The sequence below is a fragment of the Poecilia formosa genome, unplaced genomic scaffold, assembly GCF_000485575.1.
Source record: "Poecilia formosa unplaced genomic scaffold, Poecilia_formosa-5.1.2 Scaffold170, whole genome shotgun sequence".
Taxonomy (NCBI): domain Eukaryota; kingdom Metazoa; phylum Chordata; class Actinopteri; order Cyprinodontiformes; family Poeciliidae; genus Poecilia; species Poecilia formosa.
In genome coordinates, this window is record NW_006800109.1 from 1,205,423 (window position 1) to 1,219,175 (window position 13,753).

A 13,753-nucleotide genomic window follows, 5' to 3' on the forward strand; every position below is an offset into this window, starting at 1 on the left:
AGGAAATGAGGAAGGGAGGGTCAGTGGAGAGCACCGGAGTTTAGCCTTTTTTCATTCAGTGTCATCAACAGAAAGAAAAAACGTTAAGAACGTTATCGTTTATCGCAACAGGCCTATCCACCATCTTATGACTACTTTGAGATGAAACAGGATATGCACTCCCATTCAGTGCTTAACTTGTCCATCCTACACTTGGCATGGAGCGATATGGAGGAAAAAACACGTGTCAGCTAAATAAGCTTGTTTTGTTTGACACTGCTGTACTTTAACTGGCACTGAAGCAGAAAGAAAAAACGACTTATAAACTGTAATCCCTTTTTATTTGGATTTTATTTGTACAAATACCCCTGAGCAGTAATCTGTCACACTTTATTTTTAGATTTACTGTGACGTAGAAACAACACTGTGTGGCTGAGGGCAGTTAGGAAATTTAAGTTATTTATAGCTAATGTTTGTTTTTAGTTTCTATAAAAAGAGTAAAGTTCATCATGCAGATTGGTAATGGCTATTGGTAATGTTTTAGGGTTGCATTAGGATGATTTAATGTTATTTTTTGTGTATTTGCATTACTCATAAATAAGTTCAAGTAGTTTCTGCAGAACCTTTATTGTCTGATTACAAGATTATTATCATTAGCAGCCATCCCACCTCTAAGATCCTCCACAGAAATACTGAACCACATGAACCACAGCAAGACAAAAAAAGTTAATGGGGGAAAAAACATTATGCTTTCTAAAGTTTGTCATGTTTGAAAATATTTCTTGCTGATTTCATGTACAACTCTTGTCCGAGGAATGTGTCCTTTCGTGCAGAGGATGCAGTTGCTCATGTCCTAATAAACTGTCCAGGTGCTACACTTGCGTGATTCAGAGTTTCTCTCTGTATATTCTTCACAATTAGGTTATTAATTAGCGTCAACATAATCAAGTTTGTCATTTGTAAATCGATTCAGAATCGTCCATTTCTTCACCTCAATGCATTCAAAATTAGATTTTATCCCTCGGCCCTAAATCATGTTAGCTCATTCTTACTGCCACCACTTATGTCCTCTAGATCTGTCAGTTCCTTGCATATAAAATCATTCACATACGCCTCAAAGATCTGCATGGCTCAGACTACATTCAAACTGTTCCTTCTGTAATTTGATTGGTTTCTGTGAGTTTTTGTGCTTGTTATATCTGCTGAAAAATATTCAGCCCATTTGTTCTTGTGCTAGGTCTTACAAATCTGCAGTGTTCTCTCTGTGTGTGCATAATAAGAGTTAAGACATGTATAAAAAAGCGTCTGCATAGAAGCATCACATGCCTTTAAGGCCGTGTTATTTGTATTTCAGGATGTGAGATAGCTAAAAGGCAACATAGGAACAGGTATAGCAGCAGAACTAAACAACAGTTTACCTTGTGCAGCAGCCGGATCTCGATAAGTTTCTACACTGCAATCAAGCTGCAAGCCATGACGCCTGGCAGGGATTACCAAGGGATTACAATATATTCACCCCAATGGGATTCCATCACATGGTGGATCAGAGTCCTGTGACAGGGGACCATTGAAGAGCTCTCCCTAAGAGCCACAAACGTTTCTGTGACGGATTTGACAAAGAGCTCAGTGCTGTCTGAGAGCTCAACACAAACTGCTGTCTGGCTACAATATAAACCACTCACTGCAAGCTTTTAATGTAAATACAAGCTTTGGTCCCGTCCTACCAAGGACGGGACCAAGGAAGACCCATTTGGGGTTGCTCAAAAAATATAAATTCTAATTTTAAAACTCATAAGAAAAGCAGAAAAGTGACTCCAAAAATCCGCCATAACACAAAACATCTCATTAATCAGGATAGTGAACAGCATGCATTAGAACCTTTATGTGATTAAGCCTGGAACTGCTGACGAAACTAAGTAACAGCATCAAAAGTACTGTCACGAGAGAAATATTCTAAATCCCCTTGTTCTCCATTTGTTGCATTAAACACTGGACACCATCTGTTGGGTTGGCAGGCTGAATGCAGCAACAGCAGGGTGGCAGCTGCCGGCCTGAGACGCCACAGCCCGGCCAAAGCTCCCTCTTGTATGTGGTTGCAGTCTAAAAGTATCACTCTGGGCCTCGTTAATGGACATTTCAGACTAGAACAAGGATCAGAACAAAGACAAAATGTTGTTTAGCCTCTTAAAGTGAAGAAAACTTTTTAAGAAAACTTTATATATATATATATATACCTCTCAAAAAAATAAAGGGAACACTCAAATAACACATCCTAGATCTGAATGAATGAAATATTCTCATTGAATACTTTGTTCTGTACAAAGTTGAATGTGCTGACAACAAAATCACACAAAAATCATCAATGGAAATCAAATTTATTAACCAATGGAGGCCTGGATTTGGAGCCACACACAAAATTAAAGTGAAATGTTCCCTTTATTTTTTTGAGCAGTATATATTTTAAATGATCTAATCTATCAACCCTCTTTTGATCCCCTCTCTCTACTCCAACCCGTTCTACAGGCAGTAGGTGACTGAGATGGGCCTTCGTCTGGGCAGTTGGAGTGACTCCCTGTGGTGGCCGCCACCGCTGCCGCTGTTGCTGCTGCTGCTCTGCACAACCCCCTCCTGTTTGGGCCGGCCCTTCGGGTTCCCCGTGCCCTCTGTGAATGTAGCGGTGGTGTTCAGCGGCCCGGCCTACCAGACGGAGATAAAGGGGCGCTTGAGCCGGGAAAACTTCATGGACCTGCCGCTGGAGGTGAACCCCATCACTGTGCTGGTCAACAACACTAACCCACGCGCTCTGCTCACCCGGATCTGCGACACCCTGTCAACTAACCGGGTCCACGGCGTGGTGTTTGAGGACAATGTTGGCTCTGAGGCTGTGGCACAGATTCTGGACTTCATCTCCACACAGACAGCCGTGCCCATTGTGGGTATCAGCGGCGGCTCTGCAGTGGTCCTGCCATACAAGGTCAGTCAGGGTCAAAGTTAAGAAAGGGACGGGACAAAGGAAGACCCATTTGGGGTTGCATGCAATGTGCTGAGTTGCTGTTTTAAAATGTCTCCTCACTTTTGAGGTTTCTGTTGTTTTCTAGGCACTTTTTCTTGGCATGTCTCCCTCCATAGCTAAAAGGGGCAATTAGCGAAATGCTTCAACGGCGTGGATGTTAGCGTTAGTTCTAAGGGTTGGCCAATAAGTTGATTTAATCTGTTAATTAACTTTTGGTTTTTGAAGATTAATTGTTAAAAAATCTGAACTTCCTTTGGCCAATGGGTTGACTGACAAGAGCACGCCCAAGGCCTACCATCTTGTTTACAGCTTCTATTTATTTGGACTTTGAATTCAGCTCAACTCAATAATAGAGTATTAGGGGCAAACTAAGTTTTTTTCTTTAATTATGATAATAATGTTCTATTATTACCAGCATAAAGCTGTAATATTAGGAGAACACTTATGTGAAAAACAGCAAAACATTTTTAATAGTATCTTTTATATAATCCCTAATACTTAAAAAAAAAAACTTATTCTTAACACATCAGCATCAAATTATTATCAGTAGCAGGACTTTGAAATGGCCCCACTGCCAGTTATTTTTCATAGCAACTGTGTATGTTTAGAAGAAACTACACAGACTGAGCTGGTTAAGTCAGATCTTCATGACTGTCTACGATTCTCATTAAAATGACTTTTCTCTTTAAGATATGTTTTCTGGTAAATTCACATCTTTCTGCTAATATCACTATATTCTTATATATATATATATATAACAAATTACTCTATAAACTGTAAATTGCTTTGTGTTTTGGTTCAACAGAACTGTTTTACTTATGGGCACATTCCAGTTAGAACCTGATGTTCAGGTTCTGTCTGTTGTAATATATTAGTCAATCACTCCAAACAGTCTAACGCCTACTGTACTGTAATTACACTCCCAAAAGCAGCAAGGAAACTGTTTCCCTGAAAGCTAATGATGTATGTCATCAAACATCATTATTTCCATATGGACAGTGAATGTGTTGAAATAAATGACATTAGACTCTATTGTTTTTATAATGAATCTTTAAACAATCTCCGTCTGCAGATAAATGCAATAATAGAAATCAGGAAATGGAACCAGAAACAGAAATCTCTCATATTTAATCTAACCTTTGACTTTACGATCAATGTGGTGTTTGAAATCAGCTCAGCTCCGTATGTTGTGAGAAGGGAGTCGTGGTAGAGGGCTCAAGAGATGCCTGTGACACATCTGAGTGTTTAAACTTTGTTTGGTTTGAAGCTGGAAGGTTTAGCAGCAGTGATCCATCAAGGAGGCACAAATACTCTCCACAAAGGGATCAGCCACAGGGACAGACAGTAATCCTTTCAAAATGGCTTTCTCCTGGTTGTCTACTACAGATGTGTACAGAGGACAGGCTGGCAGAGGAATGTGATGCCAAGGGAAATGCTTGTTCAAACTGATGATCTTAAAAGATTTAGGGAACAGTGGATGTCAGGGTGTAGAATAGGACACGGCTGGGGGAAATATCAATTTTGAGAGTGAACATAATCAACATTTATGCAATGTAAGATATGCATACATCACTATGATTGATCTAAACCTCCAAGGAAATCTTTAGACTACTTTGTATAACTGGCTGGACATTTAGTCACCCCTAAGCTTTCCAGTACGCTTAAAACCTTTTGAATAAGGGAGTTTACAAGAGTTACACTGGAGGAAAGAGATGTTAGCTTTTTTTGATCCATTTTCATCTGCAGTTTGTCTGATAATCTTGACAAAAGAAGTCAGGAGACTCAGGAGATGGCTGGGGGCAGCACGACTGAAACTTGGCTTTAAGCAGAGAAGCTAAGCTGATAAAAATGGAGCAGAGTTGGTCTTCAGCTTTATAAAGAACTTTTAAAAGACAACCGGGCCAAATGATGAACTTGTTTATTCTGTCCATAAAAAGGAATCCAGCTTCTCTGTAAAGCAGCTTTTATTCTGATCTTTGTGCAGCCGTCTGCTAGGCTGTGTCTGACCTTATAGCTTATTTTGGTTTAAATGTTGATTGTTTATCTAATTTCCAGCAACACCGAGCTACATCTACTTTTAACCAACAACATCTGTCTGTAAGCGGTTCTGGCTCTAATGTAATGCCAAGTCAGGTTAAAGGCCTTCACTTCTGTTTAGCTGCTTTTTGCCATTTAGTGGTTGATCATTTGTGCTCTGGTAATCAGTCATCAGACCCACTTCCTGTGGCCAGATTATTGATCTCAAAGTTTCAGGTATTGGTTGTTTTTCTGAATATCTGTCAGACCAATCTAATGTTTATAAGAAAGGAGCCAAACTGGGTGGTAAAATTAATTTCTACTTTGTTTTCATCCTGCTGTATTTTTTCAGTACTCCATCTGGGATTTGTCCCAGTGAGCTCAATTTCTCAGGATGCATTTCATCCTGGCCAAACAGTGAACAGAAGTTGTGAACAATGACTTTGAATTTCTGAGTTGTTTTTAAATTGGAACCTATATATGGTTGTAGTTTGGCAATGGCAACAGAGGAAGTAAAGGATGGCATTCACAATTCCAAATACTGAGTGATTAGAGGTGAAAAAAGAGGAATGTTTAGCTTTCGCGTTTTATATACATCAAAGAAAAACGCAAGCGACTGGCTAAACACAGATCCAATCCTTGAGTAATCAATAGTGTCTCTATGTCTGAGGGTCCAGACCCTCTGTATGAAGCAAAGCGTAAAACAAGTGACTGGTTTTTACCAGGCTAATTTGTCACAGTACCATTGTATTTTTTTATGATTATTTAACCAGGTGGGAAAACTTTGTTTGACTTTATTAAGGAATTAAAATTCTCCAAAAATTCAAATTTTCAGCACCCATGGTTTTGTGGTAATAAATTTAAAAGGATGTCGTCCTAACCCTAAAAATGTATTTTATTAAATATTGCATGTTTAATTTCTTTACTTATTTCAATGAATTGTTTTCTTGCTTGACGCGTCTTTGTGTTTTAACGATGTAAAGCAATATGTTCGGCGTTGTTGCTGAAATCTGCTGTACAAAAACTTGATTGATAAATCTTAACATTAAAAAGTAATAGGAAATTTAGTCCACTTGTTAACTAAATGTGAAATTCGTAGATAATCTAAAATTCAGAGATAGTATTTGGTTCTTTTGTTAGTATCTCATTATTTTAATCACCCGATTTTAGATAAAATGGACTAAAAATTCATGTTTATTTCCAAACTGAATGCATTTAAACAGCCTGGATACAGACAGCTCAGCCCTGAGGGGGATTTTTCCTCCAGAAACTCAGTGAGAGTTGTAATCCACACCCATTTGAACCAAATCCTTTTTTTTTAGTTTCTGTTTTTCTCCCCATAATCTGCCCTTCACAGCATATGCCACAAAGAGAGAGAGAGACAGAGAGAAGAGTCCTGTAAAGAGCAATGAGATGATTTTGCAGTTAATCTGCATTAACAGGGTTTGCCAACAGGAGGTGAGTTTCCTCAAGTCAAAAACGAACCTTCAGCAGTCTGGATGAAAGGGTAAGGTGGAAGCACTCTCCTCTCCGTGAACATTTATCAGTGAAAAATATACAAGTTTATTTCATTTTTAGTCAAAAAAGTTTACATTTCAGTTCATCATCATCAAATAATTTCAAACCCTCACTTCCTGTAGTGTTGGTGTTTACCCTTCACTTGTTTAATTAGAAGCAAGTAAACACCAGTAAGATCTTTATGATTTCCATAATTCACATGTTTTCAGACATCTCCCTCATCAGCTTCAGCCATTTTAGCAGAGCTGCTGTGTGATGTAGCCATAAGCATGCTCCTCCAAGGTAATGAAAGAGGTTTTACTCATCAGTTAATGTCTCCTGCTGCTCATTTACACTGAAGCAATTCTAACTCAAATGCAGGAAGAGCAAATCAATCATAATCACTTGCAGAATAAACACGTGTAATAAGAAATAAGATGGTAGGTGTTGAAATAAATCACTGCTCTTTACTGGTAATTAGACAGTAAAAGAATTTGAAGCTGTTAATATATGCCGTCTAGTGAAGGCATTAAAGCTGCCTGTCAGGAAAGTATTGAACGTGTTATTAATGTGGAGCGTCCCTGTTGGAAAGCGAACGTAATCTCCTCACCCCCGCTGCGGCACCAGCTTCCAGACCGACATGCCTCACCAGATCCATTCCTAATTTCGTGAGGCCCTGGGGAATCATTCACTATATATTCACTACATCTACACAACAGGCAGCAAGGATCAGGTTATTATCACTGACCTTTAACAACACAGAGAGATGACTGTTTTACTGAGTTACAATTAGTACCAGTTACCAAATCAAAAACTGTGAGTTCAACAATAAAATTAATAAAATACTAAATAAAGGCAAGTTAACAATTTCAATTCCACTAATCAAAACATCCTACAGATGGACACTGAAAGAAATCCTGGTGTTCATGATAACCAAGTCAAGATTTAGTCCAGTTCTGGTGAATTCAGTTGATTGGACTTGATTTGGATAGCACCTACCTGCCTATATTAGGTCCCACAGTTGACAGTGCAGGTCAGAGGTCAAACACCGAGAATGAAATCAAAGGAATTGTCTGTAGATTTCAAAGACAAGATTGTCTCAAGGTACAAATCTGGAGAAGGATCCAGATGGGCCAAACCAGAGACTTGAATCTGATTGAACAACTCTGGAGAGATCTGAAAATGACGGACGGACATGTTCATCCAATCTGATGGAGTTTGAGAAGAACGGGCCAAACTGCTTAAAGATTAGTGAGCTGAGCTAATGGCATCGGATTCAACGAGACCTGAGGCTGAAACCGCTGCCAAAGGTGGATCAACGAAGTGACAAGCAAAGGTTGTGAATACTGACATAAATGAGAAATTGTCATAACAAGGTATTTCTGTAAAGAAGTTTGCCAAAGGAGAGTCATTTAATACATTATGAAATAAAGTTGTAACATAAAATGTGGAAAAAGTGAGGTGGTTGAATACTTTCTGGGTGAACTGTAGGTTCAACAGCTGTTCAGTGTTAAACAGATTTTAACTACAACATAAAGCACAGGTGTTCAATATTACTGTAAATATCCTACAATTACAGTTTTAAGTTTTAAGTGCAAATCATCAATGTGTGAATGTAAAAAAACATCAGTGTGAAGATAGTTATTGTAATATTGGTGTGCTTAGCTTGATATCAACTCCACTGCACATTTCAGAGAAAAATAAGATTGCCCTCTTTATCTTACCATATTCATCTGACAGCTTTTATCTTCATATCACAGTTGATTTATGTGACGCTGTCAGAAGCAGTTAAACCAATGGAGCTCACTCACTTTTAAATGGATCACTAGAAGTAAATTCTGATCTTGGAAAGTGACGGGTGGATGTTACAGGCTGATCAGATTCCTTTTCTTAAGCCATTTTACTTTGTTCTATTACATTAGGTTATAGGCTGTTGGTCTTGGAGGTTAAAACAACCAGCCGGCTACACGTCAATTTAAGGAGAAGAGAAAGCTTTGATTTTGCCAGTAGGGTTATCATAAAATAGCAGGGCTAATGTGATTGGGAAACGCAGACATTTGGTGTGCTTCAAATGTAATTTAGCAGTCAAAAGTGCAGGTATATATATGGAAAATTTTCCTCCAATCATTAAAAATTAGTTTGATATTGTGAGTTGAACTTCAAAGCATTCTTTAAGGGATCCATTCTGCAGACTGACGCATCCCATCCTGCGAACCAGAGTGTTTTAAGAGAACAAAATGTAAGTCTTGCAAGAACAAGAGCCTGGGGCGGTTCTCTAAACTAGAGCAGTTCTTTTTTTATCCGTCTGTCTTTTCTACTTTTTGAACTCACTTCTCTCCGCTGCCACATCCTGCATTTTAAAACTGACTTCACTGTTGCAGCCCGACTTATCTCAACTAAAGGCAACAGTGTTAAAACACTGATAAGCAGCAGCCAGCAGGGAGCGAGGAGCAGTGTTGGCGGTCAGTGGACATGCATGAAGTCCAGCTTCATTCTGCAGCCACTGAAATGTGAAAGACTGGGAAGTGAACAGAGGATGGAAGTGTTTGAGTGCTTCATTTTAGAGGGCACTGAAAAAGATTTAGTCACTTTAAATGTCACAAATACTAAAAATGAAAGTCTTATTGTGAATGTCAGTGCAGAGTTTCTGGAGCTTAGCAGGTTTCCGTCTGTAACTTTATAGTTCATCAATTTTAATTTGATTATTGATAACCAGAGAGAAAATCTAATGTTTAGTGAGAAATGCCAGGATAGTGTGTCATCGTGCAGGATCTGTGTGACGTCAGCAGCACAGGAAGCTGTTGCCAGGGCACTTCCTGCTGCGTGGCGGAGGCACACATGTCACAACCAGGAGAAGTCGCCAGAAGTCACTCTCTCCATGAAGGGCCGTGTGTGTGCGTGTGTGTGGGTGTGGGTGTGTGTGTGGGTGTGACTGTGGGATTGGCTTTGATTGAATCATGTGATCAAAATCTTAAACACTGTTTTATGTTCAAACATGAAAGCAAACATCAGGTTTAAATGTTTGTGAACAAACATAACTATAGTTAAATTCATCTTTGGAACTATGAATGTTGACTAATATTTCACTTTCTTAATTCCACCCTGAAGGTTTTTCATCATTTATTTATTGCATTATGTTTCATAGCAGGCACTTTCAGGTAGCAGAGCTGAGTGTCTTCTAAATGGAAAAAGGTCCAATTGAAACTTGGCACATTTATTTTTTTTCACCCAACTAAGGAGAAATGGCAGGAAATTTCTGCTCAATAGAACTTATGTTGTTAATCAGACTAATAATTTAGATGCAAGGGGAGAAAACGTATGCAAGTCAGATAAATATCAAATCTACAATACTGAGACATTCTGGGAAAAGTAAAAACAATGTAATTACTTAGTATTAAATTGGTTTAAACCTCATGCAGCGCCATAGAATGAATTAGAGTTTGTCAAGGTACAGTAAGATTTTAAATAGTTAATAAAATTGTTTCTGAAATAAAACATGTATTACGTCCTGAATATGAAAATCCATGAAGCAGCCTGCTGTATATTCCCAGCAGGTGGTTGTTACGTTACAATATAAGCAAAAAGTGCAACACTTATATGATCAGCATCCCTGCAAAGTTATTTTATTTTAAAAGAGGAAAGCTAGTTTCCACATGCAAATTTTCCAGATAAATATATCCCTTCAAATGCCTTATATTAGCATTCGTAGGATCTACCGAATATCATTTTCAACTGGGGATATTTATACTTTTCTTTTTTTTTTTTTTTACCAAACAGAAATGTCATACAATTTGTTCATTTCAAGTCTATCCAACTCTAACATTTGCATTCCCATCGAGCCAGCATCTCTGGCGGAGAATTAAATTTCCATTTTCTGTAAATGATTCCTTGCATCCTTTGATTCCTCGGACGGCGCTTTGCACTCTGACAAGACAGTCGTGACTTGGGGCTTTGAGCTGCAGCGGTGCCTGCGGTAATGCCCCAGGCTCATTTGGACCGAGCCATCTGTCTGCCCTCCGCTAATTGAGCTGTCCAGGTCTGAGGAGTTAAAGGTACTTTGTGGTTCCATGTGCAAGGGAGCATGAAGGAATCACTAAGAAAAACAAAACCAGACATCCTCGTAGACACTACCAGACAGCCCAGCGCCTGTCAGTGAGGGAACAGACTGATTGAGGCTGTAGCACTGACAGATCTGCAGCAGGAGGAGTGGATTTCTCAGGTTGTACAAATCTGCATGAAATCTCTGCACCAAACGTAAATGTTCGCCTCATCCATCTCTGTCCACAGCGGGTTCACCGGGCAGAACCAGCTCCCACTAAATACGCTGATAACTGAGTGTCCTCTAGGCGAACACAGAAAGAGCAACCATTTTAAGGAAAATATATGAGCTCTGGGCTGATTTAATGAAATGAAAAATGAAGAATAGCTGCCAAAGAAATTTAATTATTTTAATTCCCAGTTTGCTTTTATTAGTGGAGTAAGTTAAGTTCTTCTGGATTAAAGAAGATGCACTGTCCATGAAAGGTGTATTTATTCCGTCATTTCCTTCGATGTTTGAGGAAACAGTGACAGAAAAACAACGGTGCAGTCAGAGGCTGGATTTAGCCGTGTCGTCTGAAACTGTGAGACGCTAATTCATCACAAGACAGCTAAACCCGTCAAGGACAACAGGGAGTCGGGAAGAATACTATCACAGGCTGCCAAGCAGTCTCGGGACACCTGACCTCTCCACCGCCTGAGCTGCGAGGGCTAGGTGTTTGGGGTAGACAGGGTTCTCCCCGGGGAGGGAACGGGTCAGGAGGGGCTACTCTAGAGATTTAACACCAGGACTAAAACTCCACTTTCTAAGGCAAAACAAAGTTTGGTTTGAATTTTTATTTCACTGATTATATAATAACATATCTAGTGGAATTGTGACTGTTCAAACTGTAGGAGGAGAATTACTGAAAATATAGCGAAGAGAAGGGAAATCACATTTTAGGTCTGATCTCTACTTCTGATCAGAGCGACAGCAATTCATCTTCCAAGATGAAAACATTTTCACAAACGACAGATAAAACATGCGCTGATCATCTGTCTTTGTTCAGGCTGGTGTTTGCAGGTTTACCTCAAGTTTATTTGTACAGTAGATTTCAGTAACAAGACAATTCACAGTGCTTTATATCGTAGAAGTATAAAAATCTAAATAATCAAAAATAATCAAATATGTTCATCAATGTTCCAGTTATTACTAATCAAAAGCAACTCTAACATGCAGCTTTTGAGCAGTGATTTAAATGAACTCAGTGTTTCAGCTGCAGTTTTCTGGACGTTTGTTCCAGATTTGTGGTGAATAAAAGCTGAATGCTGCTTCCCTATGTTTGGTTCTGCTTCTGATGATGCAGAGCAGACCAGAACCAGAACCAGAAGACCTGATTGTTCTGGAAGGTGGATACAACAACAGCAGATCTTTAGTGTATTTTAGTGATAAGCCATTCAGTGATTAAATAGCAAGAGAAAGTTTACCTGCTACCAAAACAGGTAGCAGGTGGATGGGTTGCATCCATTTGTTGCACCCAGACAATGTGTGATCTTCTGGGTTTGACCTTCTTAAGAAATTTGGTCATTTGGACTCCATAAGATTTTTTACATTGTGCACAGATCCCACATACACTTTTACAATTTTTTTTTTTAGTTTCAGGAATTGACGGTCTGACAGAACAACCCCTTTTCCTGCTGCTCATTTACACAATTACATGTCGGCTTCCCTACCAACATATGTAACCGCGAGAGGGTTAAAGAATGTTGTCTTCAAAACAGTCCTCCAGATTTTATTCTACAGTCAGTGTATAAAATAACACTGTATTTATTTGAACAGGACCAACAAGTTAAGTGAAGAAAATGACGCCATGTTTCTCTCCTTTACTACAGGGTGAAGGTTCCAACTTCCTCCAGCTGGGTTCCTCTGTTGAGCAGCAGATTAACGGCATGTTCAAGGTGATGGAGGAGTACAACTGGGACAGCTTTGTGGTTATAACCAGCCTGTACCCGGGTTACGAAGCCTATGTGGATTATGTCAAGTCCTTCACAGACACCAGCTACTTCATGTGGGACCTGCAGGACGTGTTATCCTTCGACATGTCAGCTGACAGCACCAACGACATACGAGCACGGAGGCTGCTGCAGCAGATTGACGCCCAGGTCCTGTTGGTCTACTGCTCCCACGAAGAGGCACAGTACCTTTTTTCATTAGCAACCGAGGTTGGGCTAATAGGACCGGGCTACATCTGGATTATCCCCAGCATGGCCGTGGGAAACCCAGACATCCCGCCACCTGACAGCTTCCCTGTGGGGTTGATCAGCATCATCACAGACCGCTGGAGGATGAGTCTGAGGAAGAGGGTGCGGGATGGGGTAGCTATTGTAGTTAAAGGTGTCCAGAGCTTCAGGAAGCAGAGAGGCTTCATTCCTGAGGGCCACAGCGACTGTCACAACCCCGTCAAACAATCTGCCATCAACGATACGCTGTTCAGGTAAGACACTGTCTTAAACGGGGGGATTTATCATATCTATCATTTATTGTGAAAATTTCTTTTCAAGATAAAAAGTTTGGGTTTATTATTGCCACATTAAATTTCAGTTAATGTTAAAAAAAAAACTGCCTAAAATATTATTTTTATTGTATTCTCTAATTTTTTCCATGAAAGCATAAAAAGTATCAATAAATTAAAAATATCTGATCAAATAAAGTATCTGTGCATTCTCTCACAGCTATGTTTGATGAATGTGATGAACTTATTTTAAATGCATGTAAAACTGTAAATCAGCTAATCTATAGAAGACTTCACATTACATTTGAAGTAAAGAGTTCACCCTGGCTGAACTCAAACCGCTTCTGAAACCAGGACTTTGAGTTTTTTAACTTTGGTTTGTTGTCTAGCAGAGGTTTCCACAAGTTTCATTATTTAAGGTAATTTAATTATTTAAGGTAATTATATTAATCACTAAATAACATCTAATGTCATTTTGACACTGACTAGTGCTTTCCTGACTTCAGTGTCTTCTCACTAGTAGGAGTCTGCAACTTATATAATCCTTAGAGGGATTTTGCTCTCAGGCCAAATGTTTTTGTTTTTTGGTAAGAAACGTACTCCTCCATGGCCACGTTGTTTTCTCTGATCTACGTCGGCCTGAAGCTGCAGATGTAAAGCTTCTGAAGAGGACAGTGATATGTCTGTCAGTAATGAACCTGAAGGTTTCTGTACTTCT

General features: G+C 39.3%; 1 protein-coding gene and 1 long non-coding RNA gene across 8 annotated transcripts in view; one reads left to right on the plus strand and one right to left on the minus strand.

Moving 5' to 3' along the window:
- Nucleotides 1-13,753, minus strand: part of LOC103146903 (uncharacterized) — a 140,287-nt gene that overhangs the window by 98,069 nt on the left and 28,465 nt on the right. The window lies entirely within an intron of this gene.
- grin2ca (glutamate receptor, ionotropic, N-methyl D-aspartate 2Ca) overlaps nucleotides 1-13,753 on the plus strand; it is a 53,753-nt gene that overhangs the window by 15,315 nt on the left and 24,685 nt on the right. The window contains exons 2-3 of the mRNA XM_007564999.2: nucleotides 2,503-2,953; nucleotides 12,416-13,017. Of these exons, the coding sequence (XP_007565061.1) occupies nucleotides 2,519-2,953; nucleotides 12,416-13,017 (1,037 nt within the window). The 5' untranslated portion in view covers nucleotides 2,503-2,518. The remainder of the gene's footprint in view (nucleotides 1-2,502; nucleotides 2,954-12,415; nucleotides 13,018-13,753) is intronic.